Source organism: Pezoporus occidentalis, unplaced genomic scaffold, assembly GCF_034315485.1.
Source record: "Pezoporus occidentalis ecotype Australia unplaced genomic scaffold, CSIRO_AGI_Poc_V1 ctg58, whole genome shotgun sequence".
In the NCBI taxonomy this organism is placed as follows: domain Eukaryota; kingdom Metazoa; phylum Chordata; class Aves; order Psittaciformes; family Psittacidae; genus Pezoporus; species Pezoporus occidentalis.
Window position 1 is genome coordinate 3,391,474 of NW_026915921.1, and position 26,343 is coordinate 3,417,816.

Below are 26,343 nucleotides of genomic sequence, written 5' to 3' on the forward strand. Positions count from 1 at the left end.
CTGGTATAGCCAGAAAGTCTAGATGAGATGACAATCAGGAAAAAAAGAAGGTCCCAGCTGCCCTAAAGACACACTGATGCAGAAAGGAGTTAACCAAAGACACATAAGTCTAGGAAGTACAACTTGCTGTAGAAGATGGTCCAGACGAAGGTACTTCTTTCTTTGGGAATGGTAGCAATATTCGCTAAAGAAGACAATTGTGCTGTTTAGGCTACCTGGGAGATCCAGATTTAGCTTTTAGCAGTTACTGTCCCTGGTTTATTACATAGAAGTCTCACATGCTCTAACTGTTATCTAGGCTTAATAGTGCTTCCTTTCTGCTTCTTATCACGTACAGGCAGAATTGAGGACAACAGGATTCCAACTAGATACTCTCTAAATGACATCAAAGCATAATCCCTGAATATGAAAAAAAACAGTGTAAATAAATTACTTGTGTGAAAGCATTTCTAAACATAGCCTAAATAAAGCAAGAATAATTATGCCATAGGGCTGCAAAGAGTTTTTGTAACATCAGGGTCCAATTTTCCATGTGAAAATTTTCTCCTGGGAGAGTTTATTCCAGTCTGACAGAGGAGGGAGGGAAGACATACTTGCTTAAAAAGAGGTTTACAACAACACATCATTAGTGTAAACTTTATTCTCCTTACAGTAGAAACATATAAAGTACAAGCCAAAAGTAGTATAACAATTTTACAGCAAAGCTTACCAGTAAGATGCAAAACTAATTTGTATCAAATTCTTAAAAAAACTGTGCACTTTCTCAAACTTAACTTTGTTCAGCACATCGATTTGATTTATATATAAGGCATTAATTCTATAAGAATCATTTACTATATTCCAAAATCGCATGACCTAGGTGTAACACTCTATAGCCTGATACCATTTTTGTTCCTTTCAGATATTTACAGATTTAATCTACCTGCATTAACACGTAGCATAGAAGCACTAAGAACAAATACAAGCTTTGCCAATACTAGGTTCACATTGAAAAAGTGACATAAAGAAAAAAGCTCAACTGCGCATTGCAATAGCTTGGTTCTGCTGCAGGATGACTAGTTTAGGAATAGTTTCCCCTTTCGGCATTCTTCCTCAATTCCCGTTGTATTTTGATCTTTCAAAAGAGATGGAGAACTGCTTGGAACCTGCAGGAACTAGAAGTGGACCCCATTGCTATCAGCTACCCAAAATTTATTTTCCTCCCCAGAACACAGTTCTTAAATTTCACTTGAGTTAAATCTATAAATGGCACAATTGAATTGATTCTAGCTACTATGTACAGAAATGGCTCAGGCAATTAAGTTAGTCCACCTTGTCATTAGTCAACAGGAAGTATAATTACTGTAGCTGTAAAGGAGGTATCTAGTGTTCCAGAATAAGTGAGTTTAATTATGGTGAGAGCTTCCTCAATTCTATTTACATAACAACTTCAGGCTCAATGTTAAATAGCAAGTCATCATTCCCTCTTCGAACTTCAAGTAGTAGAGGTGATTCATTCATCACAGCCTCTTGCAGGTCACTGGAAGTCATCAAAGGACGCCCATTGACTTTAACAATTATATCCCCATCTTGGATCCCTCCTCTGCAGAGACAAGAAGAAAAAGGCAATAAATATACATTCTATGCAGAGAAAAACTATTCACGACCTCTTTGGCTGATGTGATTAATTTTTACTTATTCTAATTTTTGTTGAAGGGAAATTCCACCCTTCTGACTGCAAAAGAACAACTTCTAAATGCAAAATCAGGCTTGTGTTAGTTCATTGAGCATTTTCTTCTAAAACAGCAAAAACAAATAGTCTAGCTTTCTCCACCTTTCAGAAAACTGCAGCAATGGAGAAACAGAAAAGACTTTCACCCATTATTCCTACAATAATTTTTGGAAGTGCCTTTTCATACTTTTGTAGATGTGAGTAGGATCTCAGTACAAATATTTTAATTTGTTTTTTTTTAACCTAAAGCATGATTTTTAATTGTTTAAATAATAATCAAGACTGATATGAGAAAGTACTTGAATATAAACAGAAGTATTACCTATCAGTATTTATTTGGAGATTTATTTACGGTGAAGAAAACAATGTGCTTTACATACCTATGAGAAGGCGAGTTTGGAACAACTTCGTGTACATAAATTCCACTTCTGACATCAGGAAAATCAGCATTATTGTGTTTCAGTTCTTCCACCAAGCTAAGAGAAGAACAAATTTATATAGCATTTGGTTCCACTACAAAACCAGCATTCAAAATTATTTATTTATTTACCATTTTTTGGTGACCAATGCTAAATGACTTAACAGTTAATTGTTTGCCCTTGTTCTTGTGATGAGAATGCAAAAAAACTACTTACCTGTGCCAAGCATGCTATATTTAATGGTCTCATACATCCTCAAGAATCTGACTTTAACTATTTGCAGCAGCAGCACAGGGCCACTGTAGAGCATAGGGTAGCAGCACTCGCTGTCCTAGGTACTGTGCAGGGTCAAAAGACATTCCTGCCCCAAAGAATTAGTGCTGGTGATGGGGCAGAACTTTGCCAACTATTTCACTTCTTTTATTTCACAAGTCATTCCTAATTTGTCTTTATCTAGAACAATATATTTTTTTATAACTTCAGTCATCAGATAGATCAGAACTATCTGTGGGAGTTTTTCAAGGAAACTTCAGCTTCCTCAAGTTTTCTTGAGGACCTGTTTGTGAATCCTTTCCTAAAGAAACAAGACGGGAACCAGCTGCAAAATAAAGACTCTAAAAACATCCCCTCTTTACTGAGGAGATGACATCATTTTAGGTCTGTGCTCAGTGTGGGTTAAAACCCATTTCTAGAAAGAAAGGGCTTTAAACTAATGATGGATGACTTGGCTGTCCACCATGAAAACCTGGGGTCCCCCAGATGGAAACCAAGTCCAAATGACTGTGCATAGCTTCACTTCACTTGGTTTTGTACTGAGGAAGCTAACAATTAAATGACTAAAGTAAACCCATCAAGGAAAGTAGTCTTTTCCTGAAATCAGGCCTGGAGATATCTTACATTGATTCTTTAGATATTGCAAAAGCAGTCAATCCTCACACCATGTTCACTTCACAGTTACGCACAGAAACATTCTGAGTTTCTCTCAGTGGTGGCTAGGTGATGTTAATGCCATTACCCTGATCCGTTCCAGCTGAGGATCTCACCCTTTGGGGAGGATTGCAAGAGTGTAACTCAATAAACAAAGATGGCTTTGCTACAAGCCCAGCTGGAAATTGTATTGTTTAATTTTGTAGTTTACTGCCACATTGGAAATGTGCCTACTGCTGGGAAAGAACATATATGTAATAATGTAAGATGTTAACCCAGAATATACTTGGGTAACAGAAAGACACAGCAATGCATGAGAGAAAAGACAGTAAAGAACTAAAGGAAGGTGTCCACATTCTGCCTTCACTAAAATGGAGGCACAAAGCTTTAGTTCCACACTTTAGCAACTACTTTCTTTTCAGTTAATGGTTAGGTGTTAAATCTCACATTATACAGCCTCCACTGGCACTGACAAAACTACCACCAAACCCTCAAGCAGCTAATCTCTCATTGGCACTCACAGTCACCTGAAAGCAGCAGCTTGTTTAAATGTCACCTAAAACCTAGTATGACTGCAGACGTGCTCATCAAGAACCAAAAATGCTCCTTCCTAATTTCCCTAAGCTATCAACAGAGCATCCACCATTATCAGTATTCAGGACTCAGGACATGTATTTCACCACTCATTAAAATGTTTGCAGACTTCATAGAAGCTAATGCACACTTCTGGATCCACTGGAGATTTGTAATGAAAACTGAATGAAGTTCTGACCAGCTACTGACCACATCTTGTGTGCATGGTTATACAGATTACTTTCTATAATACTTACGCAGGTGTTATTGTCAGCATTCTGATGCCAATGAAACGTTTCTTCCCATCTGAAAGCAACAAAGGATTTTTATGAAACTTAAGCAAACACTGATAAAAATAACTACTTTGATGACCCAAAATACCTGTCAATTAAAACAGGATGTATCAGCTCTTAACAAAATTAAACAGAAATCATATACATCTACACCGAGGTAATTTTTTATTTTGGTTAGCCTTGGTGTACAGAATGACAATCCCTCTCCCTGCAAGTGAGAGTAAGAGAGAAGAGGTGTCCTTCAGGAAATTCAGGAAAATTTCTGTGATCTAGTATCACGTGACTTCAGTAAATGAAAAATTCTTAATGGATTACCATTTCATCTGGAAATGCTCACGACAATTTAATCATATGTTGCTCTCATTAAAATATAGAAATGGGATTTAAAGAAATTAACATTTCCACTCTTCAGAGAAATGATAACCAAAAGACTCGCACTGATTCTGATGCAAATGGCTTGTTATTTCTACCCCAAAGAATGAAAAAGCAAGTTTAGAAAACAAAAAAAAAAAAAACAAATAACCCCAAGTAAACCTAAACATAGACCTTACCCAAAATGATCAGAGGGCTGGAGCACTTCTCCGATGGAGAAAGGCTGAGAGAGTTGGGGTTGTTCAGCCTGGAGAAGAGAAGGCTCCAGAGAGGCCTTATTGCACACTTTCAATACTTAAAGAGGGCCCTCAGCAAAGGTGGGGACAAGATTTTAATAGGGCTATTGCAATAGGAGAAGGCATAATGGTTTTAAAATGAAAGAGGGGAGATTCAGACTAGATTTAAGAAAAAAATTTTTTACAATGAGGGTGGTAAAACACTGGCACAGGTTGCCCAGAGAGGTGGTAGATGCCACAACCCTGGAAACATTCAAGGTCAGATTGGAAGTGTAGTGGAAGATGTCCCTGCTCATTGAGGAGGGGATGGATTAGATGACCTTTAAAAGATCCCTTCCAATACAAAGTACTCTATGATTAGCAGGAGCTATAGAATTTTAAATGGTCAAAAAGTCACTCCTTTAGGGAAAGCACCACATGTCTGTAATAGCTTTTAGTGGTCATGCACAGACATGCACTGCACAGCTGTCTTTTGAAAAATGCAGTTTTATGACTTCCTGAAGTGAGTGCTTCAGTAGTTAGCTATATCCGGTTTGAAACATTATTTCCCCTTACTTGTTCCAGTGTAACTACTTCACAATTTCTTAGAGCTTCTCCATGTTCCCATGTGAGGAAAAAGTTTGAAAAGAAGATATACATGGTCTCCTCTAACTCTTGTTTTTTCCAAGAAAAACAGTGCCAAGTAAAGAAATTAGTCCTGAATCTTATGCATGTCCACTACTCCCATTAGCATCAGTGAAAATGTGGATGACTAAACATTGCATTTACTACACTATGAACAATCTGACAACTGTAACTGTCAGCCCTGCTTTTCCTGTTCTGGCTCTCCTTTATTTCAATGTGAAACTAATGAGATCAGAATCAGCAAGTGTCATGAAGAAGTCCATTTGCTCAAATTGAAGGCTCAAAAACTTTGGCGTGGCACTCACAGTGCTTCTCTACATGGCATAAATGGAAGTTTTCACTTTTTAAAAATACCTAAACTAAACATGATTCTCCCACCTGAAAATACAACACCCCCCTCCCACAATGTAGATAGTTAAAATTGTGAAGTTGTCTTCAAGAGACACAGAGATGACAGCCTGGTGACAGTTTACTGTTTGCATTAAACAGTTTGCTGATGGTCATCACCTGTGTGATACACAAATATGCAGAAGCACAACGCATGACCTGGGGGCTGAGTTACGAATCTTTACATGAAAGAAAAATGGAAATGAAAGAAAGGACTAAAGAAGCGCATCTGGAAGTAACAAAACAGCAAGGAGGAGACTGGGCAAGAGTGAAAAACCACAGAAATGCCATTGGTTAAGAGGGAATTATTTCCCCAGTAGCCAATGATTCACATAAGAATAAGGCTTTTGGGGAAAAAAAAAATCTGAGAACCACAAACTTATTCACAACTAAAGGTCTCATTCTAGCTTCATCTTTGGGCAGGTTAGGGTATTATTTCACTTCTGTTCATTAAAATTCAAAATAGTCTTCAGCCCTCTCTCCACAGTTAAGTTTGCCACACTGGAAATAGTGGTTCATACTGTAAAAGTGACAGGCTATTTATAAAGTCAAACTAATAATTATGAGTTGTGGATAATTTTAGCAGCAGGGTCTAGATTCCCTTCCTTCCCACCCTCCAGCCATTTCATACATCAGAATACAGGCAAAAAAACCTTCAGGCCCCTTGTTTAGCAAAAGTCCATTTTATTCTATTTAACATGAGTCAAACATCTTCCACAAAACCCAAACTTTTCATCAACAATGATTAGAGGTAAATAAAGTCGGCCAGTTTACTACCAGTTGTAGTCTTTTATCACCCCCTAAGGATAGGCCTTTTGAAGCTGGGGTTAAGTCACATTGGCAGAACAGTATGTGGCACCTGGAACTACCACTGTCACGTTACATGCGCTCTGTGAATAAAAGAAGTCTCAAAACCTGTCATTCTGGCAATTTGTGCAATCACAATGCAGAAGATAAAATTATTAGGAGAAGTGGAATAAAGTGAGGTTATAAATCTAAGAAGCATGTCACCAGGGTTAAGTCCCAGTAGTAACGAAGGTTAATATTTTGGAACAATCAGGTTGAACAAATACGAAACCATTTTGGCTTAAAGCTGGAGCACAGCGCAACAGAGAGATACTCAAATCACATTTCATTTGTAAACACCATGCCAAATTAAACACTGATTCCAGTGGTACAAAGACAAGCAAACCAGCCTCAACCACTAGTTTAAACTTGAATCTGTTTTGTGTTAATAGAAAGTCACAAGCAGCTGACCGTGAGTCTCTAGAAGCAGTTCACTACCTAAAGAGATTTCTGTTCCACAGGAAGGAAAGCATATGTGTTAGTGTTAAACTTTTCTCTTTTTTACTGAAACTTGTAACAGTAGAGATGTTAACCAGAGAGATAAACACAGGCTGAAGGCAAAGTGTTTATGACTTATAAAATGTGGCAAAAAGAATTGTTAAGTCCAAGTTAAGGGGTCAGGTACTCAAACTCTTATGGGCATGAAAAACTGGCATGAGTATCCCCATTACAGCTGTTTTCAGTGGGGCCATGATATCACCAAGGTCTCCAAGTGAAGAAGTGAACCCTGCACTTCTTATTCAAGCAGCAGGCAAAACTCCTACTTCTCTGCTCACTCTTTTTGCACTTAGATCATATTGCAAATTACATGAGCAGTCCTGAAAGTATTTAAGAAAGATATTCCACTGCCAACAGAAACCATGAAAATAGCTCAAGTATACAATGCTGTATTATGTGCAGTGTATCTTCCATATAAACTACATAGCTGAATTTAATCAGTAGTCTGAATCTATACCCAGCAAGCCTCCTAAGCATCCCTCATGACTATTGGCATTAATTATCAGTAATAATCACATAAATACATAGGTAAGCATATAGTTTCAACACAATAAATAAAGCATTCTGGGGATGCAAATGTAGATTCATATAAATGACGTGCTGGATGTGACCAATACAGAACTCCCCCATTTCTCCCTGCCCATCTGAAACTAGGTTTATTCACTTTTCTGTTAGCACTATGTGAGAGGGGGAATTCTTAGGCTTGATTCTTAGGCTTGATTTTCTCTTTAATATTTTGTCAAATCACTAACTTACTGTCTTGCATTCTAGAGGATCCATATTTGAACTCTTTCTAGTTTCACTTTTATGCTCAAGTCTAAACTAGGAATAGATGGCAGAGCAAAGACTAAAACTGAGGAATTCCTATGGGATACTAACAAAGGCACAGAAGTAAAAAAATCAGTCAAGGCTTAAGTGTATAGATGACTTTCAGAGGTAATGACAGAACACACGGATTGTAAAACTTGAGATATGGATGGAAACACTTAACTTGATGCACCAGTTCAGTAATTCCTAACTCTAAAAGGTGGTTAACATCATTACTGATAAATTCAAAATTAGCAAAGGGTTTCAAGCCATTCAGTAGAAAAGTATGTCTATACAAAGTATGGTAAATCTTTGGTCAAAACTATATTAGGTATGATTATGTATTACCCAGCCATTAGGCAATACAGAATGTTACTTAATGATAATCAGTGCAAATTCTTTACTCAAACGACATCCGCTCCTTCTTTTTTCCTCCTCTCTGCTCCTGTACTGCAGCAGATCATATATTTGCAGTTACATATAATGGATGGGACTTCTACATGAAACTGATGGTTATCTGATCAACTGAGATTTAAAAGACCAACATCAAGCTTATTAAACAATGTTGACAGTATCTCCTATATGCCAGAGTATCTGGAAAGAGCCATTTCCTAAGGGGATTTTATCATCTTCAGGCAATATGACACTTGGAGCAAAGTGGTAATACCCTTGAACTTATTTCCATGACCTAATTGTATCATAAGGGTGGATCCCACTGAAATTACTGGAACATAATTGGAGCAAAAGAAAACATCCCAAGATGCTTACATAAATTCTTTATGTCAATAAATAATGCCTATACACCAAAACTGAGGACTATTACTAAAGGCCTAAAAAATGCAAACAAAGTCTCAAATATGGTGAAGATATCTCCTAGAAACTCTCCTTGTCTTTGCATCAAGGGCTTTTTTCATCAACACCTCCTCCAGCCCCAATCAACAAGTGAAAAACTATCTAATTTGGGGAATTCAGCAAAACACAGATGAGGGGACCCCTCAGAATTGTGAGGGTCTCAAATATACAAGCGGATGTGTAACTTTAAAACCTCAGACTAAGGGAAGTTTCTGAAATAACAGTATCTGAGAGAACACTGAGAGGACAATGGTGCTGGCATCAGCAACTGGATGAACTCAGGAGAAGACAAGATTAATACCAGAAAGATTCAAGAGAAGCAGCAGCCAGCAGCCATGATAAAAGACGGGTAGGGTGTGGACAGATAAACTGGCAAGCAAAAGAGAAAGAAAGGTTTGATCTGGCTGAAGCATTACTAGATCAGCTTTGGCTGTGCAGCATCTAGAATGACACCCAGTACAGTGTGACAGATGCAAGGCAAGCATATAAAAAAGTCCAGAGTACTGCAGTTGTCAGTTTATTTAGATTTATATGCTCCTTGGTACAGAGGCCTTTCTTTTTTAATGCCTCTCCCCCATCCTCCCAGCGCATTTCTTCAGGAATCGGTACGCAGCTCTTCTTCCACTGGGGTCTGAGTGTCTATCACAATATCCAGTTATATAGTACTGACATAGATGACCATGGCAAAATAAAGATCATCCACTGATGATGTGCACACACTACACTCCATCTATAGAAAACTGTCTTAAAATTTCTTACTTTATTCTCTACAGTACACCTTAATCTCCTTTTCGCTTGGACAATATGTGAAAGAGGAGGATAAGACTCCTTGATCAGGTCACCATGTGTTTTCAAGATCATTTGAGACTGTAATGACTCATCTGTGTCCTCACTATCCTCAGAAGTCCTTTGTCCCAGATCTATACAGATACTGTCTACTTTCTGGGGGTTTGAATAATAAAATGTCTTCTGTGAAGCTGTTTTCTATTTCCAAGTCTATGGTGTTCCATACTGTAAAATAACGCTGCTCTTTTCAGTAACAGGATCCCAGAGCTGTGTCTTTTGGCACTTTAATGACAGATCAGGACAATAATTGCAAGATGTCACTGTTTCTTGCAGACCTTACCTTTACTTTGTTTGTCATGTGACTCTGTGAGAAACTGAGTGATACGGTCTGAAGGAATAGCAAAAGAAATCCCAGCTGTGACCTTCAAGGTGTTAATCCCAATCACTTCACCATCCTGTTGAGAGACAGTACCCTATTAATTCAGTCCCAAGTGACAGGGTTCATCTCACTGCCTAGCATTTCATGTTAAAAGCTGGTGTAAGAAATTTTAGAGTGTTGCAATCACTCAAGAAAAAAAAGTAGTTGTAAGGGAGGATCTGGGCTCTGATTCACAATCCCTTTCACATTTCACTGTGCTATCCAGAGAGATTACAGTACAGTGTGTTCATCCAAGGTCCATCGCACCACTCGGCAAGAGATTCCCTGCACTGAGCAGGCAGTGGAACCACTGTAACCACTACAGCCATAATTCTCTGACCTGCAAAATCACTCACAGTTTAAAGCACTCTATTTTAAAACTAGTTGTGTGGATTAACCAGGTCCCATCTTTGCTGTGCATCCCAGGTTCATAGGGAGAACAAGCATGACTGTTCCTACCAGATCCCATTTTTTTTACTGCTGTGTAAAATTCCCTCTGCTCTACAGGAAAGTGTTTTCCAATGGTGTATGAACCTAATCTGCATAGTTTGTATTGGCTTCAGGGTATCTGCCTACCATTAAGCTTGAATGAATGAAAGCTGCTATGACCTGTGAATCTTTTCAATATTCTCCCACTTACTTCAAACTAGCTCTTGACACAAAACAGAAGAACCAAGTCACCTGGACTTACCAGATTAACCAGAGGTCCTCCAGAGTTGCCGTACTGTAAAAATGATATAAGGGAACAATAAATTGGTGCTTCCTTGCAGGAAATGCAATTTTCATTTCAAGCAGTATTTTTTTTTTATATAAGTAAACTAAAAGATGTAAAATGTAAAAAGCAGGTTATTTCCTAGGCAGCACAGACGAACACAAAATTGACACAGAATACATGTAGGTCTTACCCTACCCATTCACACCTCTTATGATTAGATTTCTTTTTCTTTTCAGAGGCAGGCCTTAAGTTAGGAGCAGCAACTTACCACTTCAAATAGTCAGACCCTAAGTTTAACGAGAAATATTAACAGCTAAAACAAGCATTTCTATTATTCTAAAGGCCATCAGAATAAAGCACAGTTCTTAAGTAGTTTTATTGATCACTTTGGTTTGTAATGTAAAGTCTCTAATTCTCCACTGGAAAAGAATACAGTGTTTTACATATTTAATCACAGCATATTGCTATGAGGTAGATACTATGTAAGGATTGATTTAGTAACCATAGGCATGCAGCCCTCTCTAGGGAGGGCATATAGCAGCTCTGAGCAGCTCAAATTTGATTAATACCTAATGGCCTTCAACAGACACATCCAACAGGACTATAGGAAATGAGCTGGAGAAGATGCTTGTCTCAAGTTCATTTTTGAGTTTTCAAGTAGGTCTACTGAACAGCCAAGAGCAGCAAGTTAGCACTCAAAAGAAACAAAAGCTAGTGATGCATGACAGCAACATGAGCCATATAAACTGTTTATACTTAGATAGCACTGGGCAAACCTTACAAACTCTCAGAAGAATAAAGCAGACATTAAAGTTTTTAAAACAGCTTCAAAGTTTGAGTTTAAACAGAGATCAGTTTCTTAAATTGTACCTTTTCAGTGACCAAGGCTAGACACTTGATTTTTATGTCTGACTGACACAGAGGAACCAAGCTAAAGATTTTTCAGCCTTCCTTAACATATTATCTTTCCTTCACTTGTCCTCTGCTTGAAGGATGTGATAATGAAAGAACTTTTGTCACGTACAATATATCTCCATTTAGGAGCTATGGCCCTCTTTTCTCCTGTCCCATGTTGCTTCTGTCCCAGCATTTCTCAGAAGGCAGCTGCATGCACATTCCTGCAGGAAAGTCTTGGCTGAGCCACAGGAATGCTCTGAATAGACCAGCTCTCAAACTCCTCCCATTCTCAGGAGAAAACTAGTGCATTAGCGAAGCACAAAGCATCTCTATGCCAGGGACTTCATATCTTGTGGTCTCAGATGGCAAAGCAATTCAAATATATTGTCATTTACCTTACCTCCTCTGCTGTCACTATTTACACACATTCTGCTATCCTTGTCTAAACTTGCTCATTAGCTTTTGAGGGCAGTGAATGCCTAGGTATATACAAGCAAGGAGTCTGATCTTGAGGAATGTGTATAGGTGTGAGGTCAAGAATCCCATGTTCTAATTCTGTCTCTCTCACTAATTCGGTGTGTGCTCCTAAGTAACTCATTCTGAAAAAGTTTTCCTATTCTCATACAGCTGGAGAGAGAAAATTCAATTAAACATCTGAAGGGGTTCAGCTCCTGGATCATATAGAAGCTTTTTGGAGAAGCTCACTTTCATGTTGTATCTTAGCACCCTCTTTCTCCACACAACTTCTCAACCAGTCTGTGATAATTAATAAACATTCGTGAAGCACTTCATATGTGTAAAACACTAAGTGTTATGACTTGCTACATCAAATTTGACATAGAAGCCCAGCAAATAAATCCTGAAAATATTTTCTTTTCAATGTGTAACAGATCTAAGCCATAAAATTTCAGATCATTTTCTACCTCAGATATGCATGCAGTGCTGTTTTTAGAATCAGTACAAGTTATATGCATACCCAAGGACTTTACTTAAGCTCTCTGGAACCCTCCAAGCTGCTCTGAAAAGACATTATTGTCATGTATTTCTATATAAAATGCAATGCTAGGACCCTCAAGTCCAAACTGTATCTCAAACTTTGTGTTATTTTACATATAGGTTCTTGTGATGTGCAAAGGGAAAACAAGAACAACAGAAACACAGCCCTCTCCTGAAGTTCTTACCTGGGTCTCATGTTATTAAATTGAAGCAGATACTATCAGACTACTCCATCTGATTCTAATGCATGGAGATGAAAGAAACTTTGGCTCTATTCTACAGCTTGCTTGGCCAGATCAGTTGAACAAGCAGAGAGAAATGTGTTGATTTACAGCTGGTCTATAAACCATGTGTTACTGCAGGAGATCTAGAGAACAAGAAGGGTCTGTTATGTGTAACATCTTCACAGACAGCCTCAAAGAGGGTAGTTCTATTTATCAGACATTTCAGAACACTAATGACGGAATGCAACTTACAGACACTGCATAGTCTTTTATAAACAGAAGACCCTATTACTGATTTAAAATGAAGCTGCTTTTATTTAGTGGTTTCATCTCTCAGAGCACACACTTCCCTGCTGAAGGTGGGGGCTTCAGCATTCTAGGACTGTGAAACTCAGTTCCTTACATACCTAGTACTTACATTAATAATAGCATCTGTCTGAATATAATCCATATCTGAATCCCTCAGGCCGAGTTCTTTGCCATCTCTCTGAGCAGTGCTGACAATACCTGTTGTCACAGTGTTCTGTAAGGCAAACGGACTTCCAATTGCCACCACAAATTCTCCTGGCCTCAGATCAGCAGAGTGTCCCAGTAACAATACTGGTAGTTTTTTCTTAAATAAAAACAGAAAAAAATAAATAAGTATTAGTTTATACATGAAAATAATCTGATTGGAAAAATCAAAAACTAGCAAAAAGTTAGGCACATCCGTTACCTTGATAAAAGACACGCTCACTATCGTATACCCAAAACTTATGCCAGGTAAAATTAGTATACTGCCTTCAGAAACAAACTGCCAGCAACAGTACCTTGCAATTTCATCCAGAAATAAAAGGCCAGCAAGATTCTGAAACAGATTTCCCTGTTTTCCAGCAGATTGTTCCCTCCTCCTGCCACCTTGCAGGTTTTACTGGCACAAAGCTAGAAGGATTAGTTAGAATAGCCTGGACTGTCAGGTAACGATAGCAGAATCTGAGCACATATTAACTGAGCTGCATTTGTTTAACCTTAAGTTTTAGCAGTTCCTAGCACAGAAGACAAAGTCATTTCATTCTAAGATAGGAAACATTTTAAGGCCTGTATTTATCAGTATATTGTTTTCCCCAGATATATTTCCAAAGAACCCTTAAAAATATACTCCAGCCAATCACTCTGTACTAAATGAAACCAAAACAAGGTTCCCAAATTCATTCATTCACCTGTTCACTTACCTTAGGGTGAATCTTTATTGTTGCTATGTCGGATTTCTTGTCAATATCTCTGATGGTTGCTTCGTAGGTATCTCCATTCTGCAGCTGCACTTTCAATTGTTGTCTCCCTGATACAGCATTGGTGCTCGACACCACATGTGCGTTGGTCACAATTAAACCAGAATCGGACATAATAAACCCAGATCCACTCGAAAGCGGGACATTTCGCCCAAAGAGAGGGTGCCTGTACAAAAAGCAAGTAGTTATAACTCATAACGGAAGCATAACTTAACAGCAGATAACATTATGTACCATTTACTACCTTTCACCCTGAGAAATAACAAAGCATTTGATGACAGAGGATTCTTTGCTGAAAATTGTGACTGCTTTTAGTCAGCCAGGGGGATAAGAAACAAGGTTTTCAGACAACTGGTAGAGTCTTTTTCCTTTGTTTTCCCATTCTACCTTCATGCATTTCCTTGCAAAGAGACTAGGTGACAAAAAAGGAAGGAGGAGGAGCCCATCTGATCCCACCGGCTGCTGCTTCTATATGGGAAGAAGATAATGACAGGAAATAGTAGGGCTGACAAATGGATCAATATTTGAATGGGGAAAAGGGAAGAAGGAAGCTTGCAGCTGGACAAAGGAGTGAAGGAAGAGGTGTTGTCTCTTGGAATCATGAAGCCAAAGTGTAGACTGGCAGGAAAATCATTGTCTGGAAGGACTGGGAATGTGAAAGCAAAGAAATGAAGCACATTAACAATGGGTAAAACTTGGTGGGAAACATCATCTGATGCAATAGAGATATAGTTAAAAGACTTTACAAACTGTTTAGAGCATGATGACTTTTCTGTGAATAACTGCTGCAATGACCTTAGATTTGTTACAGGAACAGAAAGTGCCTGGGCAGCAGATGATGAGAAAAGGTCTTCAAATTCTTCTTTCTTCTGAGATATGGTCCTTATTAGGAAATTGTTTGAAAGTTCTGGACTATACAGCAGTAAAGAATTGGAGCCAATTCCAGGCAGAAGGCAGTACCACAGTCAGCACTGGACAACAATCTTAACTACATTTCCAATCATCTTAAACATCTTCAACTACAGCATTCTCTCAAAAAAACAGTCACTATGTGCATAAAGCTCTGTTTTAGAAAACCTGATTATTTCCATTTTGCATGTTAAAAAAAGCCTGTAAATATTCTCCAAATTCTTAAGCCTACGGAAAATTAGAGTACTCTAAGCAGAAAAGTATTCAAGTAATGGAGTACAAATAATATTTGACATAATTTCTTCTGACAGCAGGTTGGTTTGAGCACTCAGTGTTAAACCTGCCTCCCAGGTTGTTTTGAGTACTCCATGTTAAACTTGCTGACTCAGCTCCAGCTTCAGTGCACTTTATATTGGTATGTTTTGGTCAGCAAATTTACTACATTTTTTTCCTATCAGAAATCATTTTTGTGTTTAGACAGGTTACACCAGGTCAACATAATACCTCTTAATGTTCTCCTGCCAAAATAAAATCACCTCTTAGTGAAAGTAGAATAAGCATCAAGGACCTATGTTTTCCCACCCTACTTTCAGGATTTGTTTTCTTTAAACAGAAATAATAAACATAATCCAAGAAGCAGCACATTTCAGTGAAGGCTGATCTTCAAAGATGACATGGACTTAATTTAGGGTATACAATATGTATTGGAAATACTGTAAGCCAGATAAAATATATCTATTAAACAGGAACAAAACACACAAAATTCATGGTTCTCTAGAAAAATGAGTCTGCTGTAACGTTTCAGAGTATTTTGTGAACTTCAAGAATTCAAAATGAAAGTTACTACTTGTAGACCTTTGTTAGACAATGTGAGTAAAACACAAAGAATTGAAAAGTGTTACCTGAGGAAAAGTTCAATGTGCACAACTGCAGGTGCAATCTTTTCCACCACATCTGCTATGAAGTTGAATTTGTACCTTGGGCTGCTGGACTGTAGGTGACCTATACTAGCAGAAAGAATTGGATATGTTAATAAGACAATATCCTTTTTTACCAAATAGGTGAGATAAATATGCTTTGAATTGGTCTGTTTCTCCTACTGGGACAGTTTCCAAACAGGTATTGGAAAAGGAATTGAAGTAACTAAGATTGTTCAAAATTTATGCAGCATTTTGCTTAATCCTGATAAAATTAAACATCAGCGTCACTTGGCTATAAGTTGTTTGACCTCCTTGGAAGTCTAAAAGCCTTGTCTAAAGTATTTGTCTCAGGACAACTACTAATTATTATCTAAACTGCATAGGGTCATAGGATAAGCAAGGTTGGAAGGGACCTCATGAGATCTCTAGTCCAATCTCCTGCTCAAAGCTCGGTCTGCTACAAAGGCAGAGTAGGAAACTCAAAGGGTCTGTCTAGTTGGGACTTGTGAAACTCCAAGGATGGAGACTCCAGAAACTCTCTGGGCAGCCTGTCCCACTGTTTCACTGCCCTCCATAAAGTAAAAGCTTTTCTTCTATCTAGATTGAACCTCTCGTTGAAACTCATGTTTCAACTGATGTCCATGGTGTCTTCTCCACTACACACCGCTGTAAGGAGCCTGGCTCCATCCCCCTGATAACTTCCTCACAAGCACAGGAAGGCCGCTGTTAGGTCCTCCTGAAGCTTTCTTTCCTCCAGGATGAACAAGCCCAGTTCCCTCAACTTTTTCTCATTGGAGATACGTTTATACCTCCCCTCCTCATCCTTGTGACCTTCTGAACTCACTTCAGGTTTTCATCACCTTTGTTGTATTGAGGGTTCCAAAACTGGATGTAGCAATTCTAGATGTGGTCTAACAAGTGCCATATAATACATCCACAGCATTTGGAAAGGCATTTAGAGCTCAAGTTTGTAAATTTTTTAAAGTATGTACATTAGAAAACTTCTGTAAATGAAAACCTAAAAAGTTTTTAAAATTCTCATTTCAGCTGTCACAGGCAGCTAGGCATAGCAATAAATTACTAAATATTAAGTGTTCTGATGAAAACCAGTGCAGTTACACAGCATTTATGTATACTGAGTATAATTCTGTGGAATGAAGAGAGGAAAAGAGTCCACAGCATCTTGGCTTCTAATGTCACAACAGCCTGGATTCCAACATCACAATATCTCAAAGTAATAGTACTGCTTGTGCTAGAATATCATACTTTCTGCAATCCCTAATACACAAGGACATATCACTGCATATGTCAAACATATGTTAGGGGATGTACCACCACACTCAAACAGCAATCTTTCACATTCACAGCCTGATGCTTTAATATTAACTATGGGATCTAGGGAAGGGAGTAAAGAAGTTGGAATCAGATACAGCAATAACATTTTTGGCTTTTTTCAAAAATGGTGCAACAGCACACTTTAGGATTTACACAGCAGGATTTACACACAGGATTTACAATTTTTTTCTGCCATTTCATCAGGAGGCAGAATGTCTAACTTCTAATTTCTAAATAATATCAGCTCATCAGAAGTGAATCTTTGTGCTATCACAATCTGCCCTAAGTTCAACTCATGCTAAAGGATGAATTTACTTCACAGTAGGTCTTGCACACCAATTCAACAGCTGCTCTTAAGGGTTCCAGATTTGCCTATTACTAGATCACATAACACAGTAATGAGTCATCAGTTGCCCTTTACCCAGCTTTTTAAAAGGGAAGTAGGTAGGAGACATCACACAAAAAAGGAAAGATAGACGAAGAGAAGTTTAAGAGAGTTGTCATGAATTTTAGTATTCTGTGTAGTTCTTAATTCAAAGATCTTTTTCACTGATCCTTATCTACAGGTGTTTTACTGACCATTAAACCTTGCAACTAGTAAATTAATAGGGACAAATATAAAGATTAGAGCATAATGGTGTCTAACCTATTTATGAAAAATATGTCTCTGACCTAATCTTTGAGTGAATTTGTAAGATAGTGGTTGACAGAGAACTAATTGTTATAGTTCTTGTAGTCGCTCATAAAGGTTTCACAATAAAGTGTTAGAGGACCTGCAAAGTCAGAAAGTGAGAGGTATTACATTACCACAGTAACCAAAACACCTGAAGCAAAGACAGGAGTGGGCCCAGCACTGGTACCAAGGAAGAAAGTATTGAAGAAACCAGATCAAGATAGTTAGGAATTTCTCCATAGAAGTCAGTGAGTTCTTTTTCCTGTTGCTGGACATGGGATTTACTTCATGGGATTTATATGCTTACATTAGCAAGCTAAATTTATATGATACCATAGGAGGAACAACTTGGCAGGACCAGATTTCATCTATTATTTTTATATACATTCTCACACTCTAAAAAAATCTAACCAATTGATTATGCTCATTTCAGTACTTGGTTTAAAAGACACATACCACAAACAGGCACAACAGAGGGCAGTCAGAAATAAGCATAGTACACTCTTATTTATTTTCCTTACTGGGCCACTGGAGATTTATTTCACCTTCAGGTCCCAAGCAGCTTGCCTGGCACTGCAGGATATCCTTTGAAGTCTACTAACATGACTTGGAATACTTGCACACACAGCGGTGTTCACTGATGGGATGTAACATTATCATCACATTTATCTTAACAGATATGACCATGGATCTATGCGTACATTGGCTAGACCCTCAGCTGATGGACTAGCATAGAACTGGGTGGGGAAAGCATGGTGAATGCAGGCTTTCAGCTGGTGTAAATCAGCATAGCCTTATGTGAGTCAGGGCAATTAAATCCCTTTGCATCTGCTGAGTGCTGAACTGCTCTGTCCATGCCACAGCATTGCACATGGCCAAAAGAGGAGAATGCCTGCCAAAAAACTCACCAGTCCTGACTAGCCACCATGGAAACATCATGGGTGGCAGTGGCTTTCTAGGTAAGATTTGGAGTAGGCAGACAGAAAAATGTCTGGAAGAAGTGGTGAATGAATGCAAACATGGAAAGAGCTTACGAAAATAAAATGCAGCAATACAGAAAGGAGACTGTATAACCAAAGCAAAGCTTGTCTTTCTTCCATGCCATAATGAAGGCATTTCTTAGTGCAAGCCAAAGTCCAGAATCTCCTTGTAGGGGTCAGAAGACACAAATACTCAAACCTGAAGGTGAATCCAAATCTGCACTATATAGTAAAAGGAAATCTCAAGTAAAGGAGGATCAAGAACAACAGACATGCAGACTTTGTAAGAAGGGTGTAGCTGAAGGTCTGATGAGAGATGAGCTGGTTTTATTATTGTCTGGTGGGGACTAAATACTGATGAACACTAACTTACAAAGTTAAAAGATGCCTTCATAGAAACTGACCTCTCTTGAATCATTTCCTGCATGCTGGGAGTGAAGAGAACCTTTAAACATATTATAGGAACTCAAACTATGGACTTGATGTAACAGCAAACTAACATTTACTCTCTCACATAGAATCATAGAATGGTTAGGGTTAGAAAAGACCCTAAGATCATCTAGTTCCAATCCCCTGACATGGACAGAGATGCCTCACACTAGACCATGCTGCCCAAGGCCCTGTCCAGCCTGGCCCTGAACACTGTCAGGCACAGAACACTTACCACTTCTTTCAGCAACCTGCTCCAGTGCCTCACAGTCCTCACAGTAAATAACTTCTTCCTCATATCTAATCTGAACTTCCCCTGTTTAAGTTTGAGCCCATTATCCCTTGTCCTATTGCTATAGTCCCTGCTGAAGAGTCCCTCTCCAGCATCCTTGTAGGCCCTCTTCTATACTGGAAGGCTGCTGTGAGTTCTCCATGAAGCTTCACTTCTCCAGGCCGAACAGCCCTATTTAAGGGAACTGAAATGTTGCTTATTATTAATAACATTTTAGTGCATATTTATTAACCTTATTTTCATCAGAAGTTCCCAATATGCTTTAAAAGGAAGAAACTGCAGCCTGAAAAACTAAAGAAAGAAGGGGCATCCAACACTAGTAAGTTGTACAAGATCACCCTGAAAACAAGTGTTGCAATTGTAGTAAAAATCAGTGCTTTTTGTCAGACCTTCAATTGATGCTTTAATTTGCTTTAGTTGGTACACACTACCTGCTGCTACTATTGTTACCAAGACATAAAATTGAACATGTGTCTTTCCCCGACACTCTTGCTGTCTTGCAGTTTCACGTAGCTCTCAGACCTCTGCTGGAGTGTGAATGCAAAAGCTCTCTTTACAGCAGCTTTGTGCTTTTTGACCTACTGACCATCTGAGATTTGCCATGTATTTTTTCAAAGGTCTCTCAATAACATGCATTACTTTCCATGTTCAAAATGTTCATGCATGTTCAAAATCATCTCACACTAACCAAAGCTGATTTATCTTGGCAAAAAGACATAATTTAATCCAACTAGCTATCTGTTGTATAAACAAGGTATCAAAGGTGTTGCAACCAGGTTGTACTTGAAATAAAAACAAATTTATACTGTATGAGTCTTTAGCTGTCTACACAATTTCTTAGTCAAAAGAACTAGATTTTCCCAATTTGCTTCATAGCCACAAATCAACCAGATTTTCAGCAGCTCTGAACTCTTATACTATCATTTCAATTAAGTGATTAGATCTTCAGAAGCTCTCCAGCTCCTCTCACAGAACACTCAAAATCCAAATTTGGATGTAAGTGCATAAACTGTAGTTAAAGATGTTCTTCATAAAATAAGATCTTACATTTCCAAATCTATGGGCTCCAACTACACTGGACTTACATGGCTAAAGCTAAGTGCCTATCAGGTAAGAGCATCTATATTACCAATTTAAGACTCTTCCTGAATAATAGTGTTACCTACAGGCTATGAGTTCATTTAACAGCATTTGGTTTACTTTCTTGAAGAGACAATAGACTCACCCCAATCTCATTAACACTACTGTAAATCAGAAACAACTCCAACAGACTTGTAGAATTAACCTAGTATGAAGACAACTGCAAAAAAAAAAAAAAAATAATCAGGAGAAACAACTCTCATAATCCCACTGAAGACGATCAAGCTAGACTAATTTATATTTGCAAAAGACTGAATGATTCTGAATATTTGCCAACCTACTCCCTGGAGAATTAAATAAAATCACATTCAATGCTTTCTTAAAGACAGTACATCATATTAAAATCCACAATTTTATATTCATTAAGACTTTGTGAGCCTGGGAAACTCATTCTTTTAAGACTGATCCCCCATTCCCCTTTTAACCCAAGCTTCAGAAAAGATCTGTGTGTTCAGCAAAATTATTATGTCTAAGGGAGGACTGCAACCTGGCAGATCTGATCACCAGGGATAAACACTGTCCCTACTGTGCTTTCATGGAAAGAAATGAAAGACAAATAAAAGATTATAATATCTCTGCTTAAAAAACAGAAACATCTGTTGGAAACATAGGTTCATGGGCAGCTTTTCTGATGAATTCAGCATTAAGATCAAGTTGCATAGCTGTGCAATGACCATAAAGCCTTGGTGAGTTTAGTGCCACATTATGGTTCAGGCAGCTTGTTTATACAATGGATATCTACCCTGCACAGATTAAAACAATTTGGTGAACCAACACCAAAGTGGTTTTCTTGTGTAGTGCAGCAATCACAATGGCCAGAGACAGATTAACACAAGCCTTCCAAACACCTCACCGCCTCACTGACTTCAGATGCTTCTTAATTCCTCCTTCCCAAGTGATTCTCATAAGGATATGCAACAAGAACATCTTTTCTGTTAGTGATCCTGTACAACCCAGTGAAGCGCTACACTCTGAATTATACACCAAACATTGTACAACATTCATCTTCACCTGCAGGAGCTCAAAACAAACTCGGACATGAAGAAAACAATCAGTAAAGGAATGTGACTGGAGTTTGTGTATTTAGTCAATACCTTGCAGTGCATTTCCCTTAATACAGCTGGAGGCAGCTGTAAGGCTTTGATGATAATAATACAGTATAAGACTTCAGCATCTCTTACTGGCTCAATGTCTTAGAAATGCAAGTAATAATATCCTGAGTCTTTCCTCTGTATCTTCAAGGTTAGGTACAGGAACACTCCAAACACCCCACACAGAAATGTGTGCAAAGATTCTGCTTATGCATTAACTCTTTTTCAAATACTTATTTTAGAGAACTGAACTTTTAGGCTCATCTCTTGCAAGTATTTGACTGACACAGGTGAAGCTTTACAGCATGACCACTTTCTGCGAGTGCCTTCAGTTAAACAGTGCAGAGGGGACACATCCTCAGGCAGAACCCTGCAAGGGATTAAAACCAATGCACTTGTTTCCTGGGACTTCTTTCCTCAAAGGTTTTCTAATCTATCTTTTAGTTTTCCATGTTGCACTGACAAATAGCACCTTTAATTTCAAAAAAGAAAGGTTTTTTTGCTTCCACATCCTTGGTGAGAAAATACAAATCTTTCAAGATCTGAACTGTCTTCACAGAAACCTTTAGCAAAATATAGCAGAGAATTATTAAGTGTACTAAGAAAAGTTGTACTTAGAGATCATAAACAGCCCTTTGTGCAAGAAAGTCTGACATAAATTGGCTATAGACTGCAGGTGACAGCGTGAATCTGTTGAGTGAGGACACTTTCACAGATCTGTGTGTGGCATTGCCATATTTGCTGCAGTGAGAAACAGAGCTCCAAAAGAACTGGTCTTTGATGACAGAGGTTGTCTTGCATAAATGTTTATTCTGTTAGATACACACTAGCCTTTAATAGCTTGTCTTTCTCACAGTAGGTGACAGAAAGCAGGAAAAGGCCAGCTGCTTCAAAAAATTACCATATATTAAGGTATCTAGTGTTGAAGAGGAAAAAAACGGTATTTGTAGCATACAGTTTGAATGTGCCTAACAGTTCTGCAGGCTGTTCTATTAGAATCTCAGAGGTCCATGGGTTTGCCCAGGTGCATAAAGCTAACTGTATGAGTAACAGCTTTCAGGGCATACTGAGGGACATCAATGCCAGAGTTCCTGTATATCCATGCAGTACACACCCCCTTTAACACAGCGTACCTGGAACTTGCATCTTGGAATGGTGTTCTTCAAGCTAATCCAGAACTTCAACAAGGAAAAAAATACTTTAAATTCAGTCAGGTTTGGAATTATCACTCAGTCATCCTGGGCACCTCTTTCCTCCTTTCCTTCCTTCCTGCATCCTTTATTACTCCTTTTTCATGCATCTTCATCCACCAGTCTTCTGTCACTAGGAAAATACAGCTAAATTTTCTCAGCCTATTTTGTTTTAACACAGCCAGAATCTAACTTAGCATCAAGCTAAGCAACTGGAAATGGACAGGAGCAGACATTTCAAAAGCTGCTCCTCAGTTTCATTGCATGTTCTTGAAATGGCCTAAGTCACACTATGTAAGGCTACTGTTATCTGAGACTGTTTAATACAGGAATGATTAAGTAAAACTGAATTTACTTTGTAACTAGCTTAGCCCTTCAAACTCTTGAGTCATCTGAGGCCAGATTCCTTTCAAGAACAGGGAAGAAAGAAACTTGACAGTAATTTTAAACTGTCGACTTTGTTCTAAACCTCTCATTACAGCCATTGCATGTTATTGTTTTTTTAAAAAAACAACACCATAATTGAGTCTATTCCTGGCTCAACCACCAACTCAGCCTGACCTTGGGCAAGACACTTGGTTTCTTTGAGCTTCAGTTTGTGCAGCTGTAGAATTGAATAAAAAATTTAAACTTAACAAAGAACCAGAAGCTGAGGTTTTCTGGGATGCAAAATAAAGCCAAAATAAAGTGAACACTAAAATAGTTGCTTGGAAAAAAAGTAACCTCTACATCAGAGCTCGAATTCCTAAGCCTATTAACAGTAGATTCAGGAGAATTCCTTAAATAAAATGTCATATATACCAAACCCCAAGCACTCAGTAAGCCCTTAGATGCAGGCTAGCTCACTCATTTTGGTTAAACATTCTGATTATTTCATGTGGATCAGTTCCAACCAAGTATTACAAGTATTAAAGCTCATGGCTGCTGATGTGAAAAGGAACAGGTAAACAGCAATTTATAGCTACAAAATACTGGAGAGACTGATCATTGCAGACCCAGGCCAGCATCTGGAGCAATCCCTGGCTTTGATGAGATACTCCTAAAGGAACTCTAGGAACACCATTTGACCTCCTCTGTCTCTGTATCACAGCTTACCTTCTCTCAAGACCGTGATACATGAAGGGTACCCTAATTCACAGGAAGGCTACAACTCTACCTCTCCCAATAATTTTGGCAATTTTGCTATCTATGAATGAACAGGATGGCTATGGGTTCACCTGACATAATGGAAACATTAAGGCATGATTTAAAACTCCATCAGGCATATGACTTTTCTTTCCAGGAATACTGGGAGAAAGGTAGCAGAAGGAAACCTTTAAAATACCAGTAAGTACGTGAAAAGATATCAGCAGCATTAACACTTCCATAAAGTGAACCACTTTAATACTAAAGAATAAATAAAATCTTACCAAATTAAGTGATTACTAAACTTTCTGAATTTAAACCATCAAGCCTGAATTTGCCATAGCATATCACAATATCTGAGCACAGGCTTTAGTATGCTACTGTAAAAAGAAGACCATTTCATCTGCTGAGTATCAACATTTTAAACCCTAAAGGAGGTTTACAGGCTTTTATTCGCACTTTATTCTCTACAAGACCACAAAACTTCTTGTGCAAAAAAAAAAAAACAAACCAAAACAGGCAAAAGACTATGGTTTAGGTGTTTTAGATACTACTTGGTGTGTTTTCTGCCCTGTTTGGCTTTAAGAGGCCGTCATACTCTTCTGAGTAGAGATACCTAGCAGGTGAATACAACTAACCTCCCACATACCACCAGAGAAGGCACCAAAGCACAAGTGTTCCCAAGTCCCTGCTCTGCTTTGTGTGGGCCATGGTGTGATGGATATGCAGTGCAGCCTGCATGGACAATGCCACAAAATGCCTCAGCAGTGAGCGCCAACATCATGAAACGAACATGGTGCTGGCAGTAATGTACCGTACTGCACTGTACTTCTGCCCAGCCAGCACATCCTGTCTTGAGAAGAGGTGATGGCCAAGGTTGTAACTGCTGCCCTGCAGCCTAATGCCCTCCACTAAGCTCCCATCCATGCTGTCAAGTGCGTTCACCTCCTGCTCCTGGGAGCGCTGCAGCAGAGCATACACAATGCCAAAGTGTCCAGAGCCATGTTACTGAGAGGAAACTCTCCCAGACTTCTGTCCCACACTGAGGATCATCAAGGAAGGTATCTGCCATTCAGAAAGGATCCGAGTACCCCTTCCCCACACCACAGCAATGCTAACAGCCGGGCAAGATGCCTTGACCCTGGGGCCACCCAGTCTTCACAGATCACTGAAAACCGGGGTTTTTCTTAGCCTGAATCCAGTCGTCCACCCTCTGCCCCACGGGCAGGCCCCACCATGCTCCTACCGAATTCACAGGCTCCCTTCTGGACCTGGGCGACAGCTGGCAGGCCGTGCTGCAGCGCCTTGCGGCTCACCGCCTTCAGCTGGCAGATGTTGTCGTAGGTCCGGCCGTCGCTGCCGCACACCTGGGCGCTCAGCCTGCACTGGCAGACGCCCTTAGCGAAGCGCTTGCCCATGGGGTAGCGGCAGTCAAGGCTGTCCCCGCAGGGCGGGTCCTCCTTGCGGCCGCACGAGTCCCCCTCGCCCGCGGCGCAGATGAGGCAGCAGCTGCAGCGGTCGGGGACGTATCCGCTGGGGCAGCTGGGGCTGGGGCACTTGGAGACATCGCAGCGGGTCGGGCACTTGGCTCGGGCGGCCGAGAGCTCCGCGGCGCCCGGGCTGCCGCTGAGGGAGAGCAGAAGCAACGGGCTCAGCAGCGACACCCGCATCCTCGGCGGGCTGCTGGCGGGGAGAGCGGCGGAGAAGGGGTGCGAGCCCGCCCGGCCCGAGGGGAGGAGGCGGGGAAGGTGCTATCGCGGTGCAGCGATGGGAAGGGAAAGCCGGGCTTTATGCACACCCGGGCGGGAAAGTGTCTTCTGCCCCGAGCAGAGCTCCTGCAGGCGGAGCGGGAAAGAGCAGAGATGAAGGAAGGAGGCTTCAGTGTAAAGCCGCAGAGTCGAGGCCAGCTCAGTCCGAGGCGCTGCTCCGCGGGACTAGCTCACGGGGGTAAGGCGCCGAACCATGCCCGAGCTGCCGCGCAAAGTGAGCGCCGTCCCCCAGACTGCCGCGGGAAGCTGTGAGGACGGCGCCGAGGGGAGCGGCGGGGTTATATGCGGGACGTGCCCGGGGCCGCCACCGCCGCCTCCAGCAGCAGCCACAGGAGCTCCGCGGCGGCAACGACGGCCAGGCCCCACCCCGGCCGGGGAGGGACGGCTCCCCGCGGGCGGGCCGCCGGGCCGGGGAGGGCCTGGCTCAGGGGAGCCCTCCGTCTGGACGGGGCGGGCGAGCGGAGCCGGCTAGGCAGGCTCGCTACGGCTGGCAGAGAGCTCCCGTCAGCTAGATGGCAACGGGGCAGATGGTGACCCTGTGGAGGTAAATCATAGCCCCGAGGGAAGAAGGGCTCGGGCTGAGCACTGGTGCGACGACCCAGCCGCACCAACACCCCAGACGTGGGCTAAAAAGAGCAAAC

The 26,343-nt window shown here is 40.1% G+C and overlaps 1 protein-coding gene across 1 annotated transcript; it reads right to left on the reverse strand.

Annotated features, from left to right (window-relative positions):
* Window positions 1-622: 622 nt before the first annotated feature.
* On the reverse strand, window positions 623-26,083 carry HTRA3 (HtrA serine peptidase 3). Its single transcript, XM_062638786.1, has 9 exons — window positions 25,180-26,083; window positions 15,661-15,760; window positions 13,793-14,015; window positions 13,000-13,194; window positions 10,441-10,473; window positions 9,672-9,786; window positions 3,888-3,936; window positions 2,092-2,187; window positions 623-1,582 (listed from the first exon to the last, which is right to left on the reverse strand). The coding sequence occupies exons 1-9, from the start codon at window positions 25,601-25,603 to the stop codon at window positions 1,417-1,419; spliced, it is 1,401 nt and encodes a 466-aa protein (XP_062494770.1). The 5' UTR covers window positions 25,604-26,083; the 3' UTR covers window positions 623-1,416.
* Window positions 26,084-26,343: the final 260 nt, after the last annotated feature.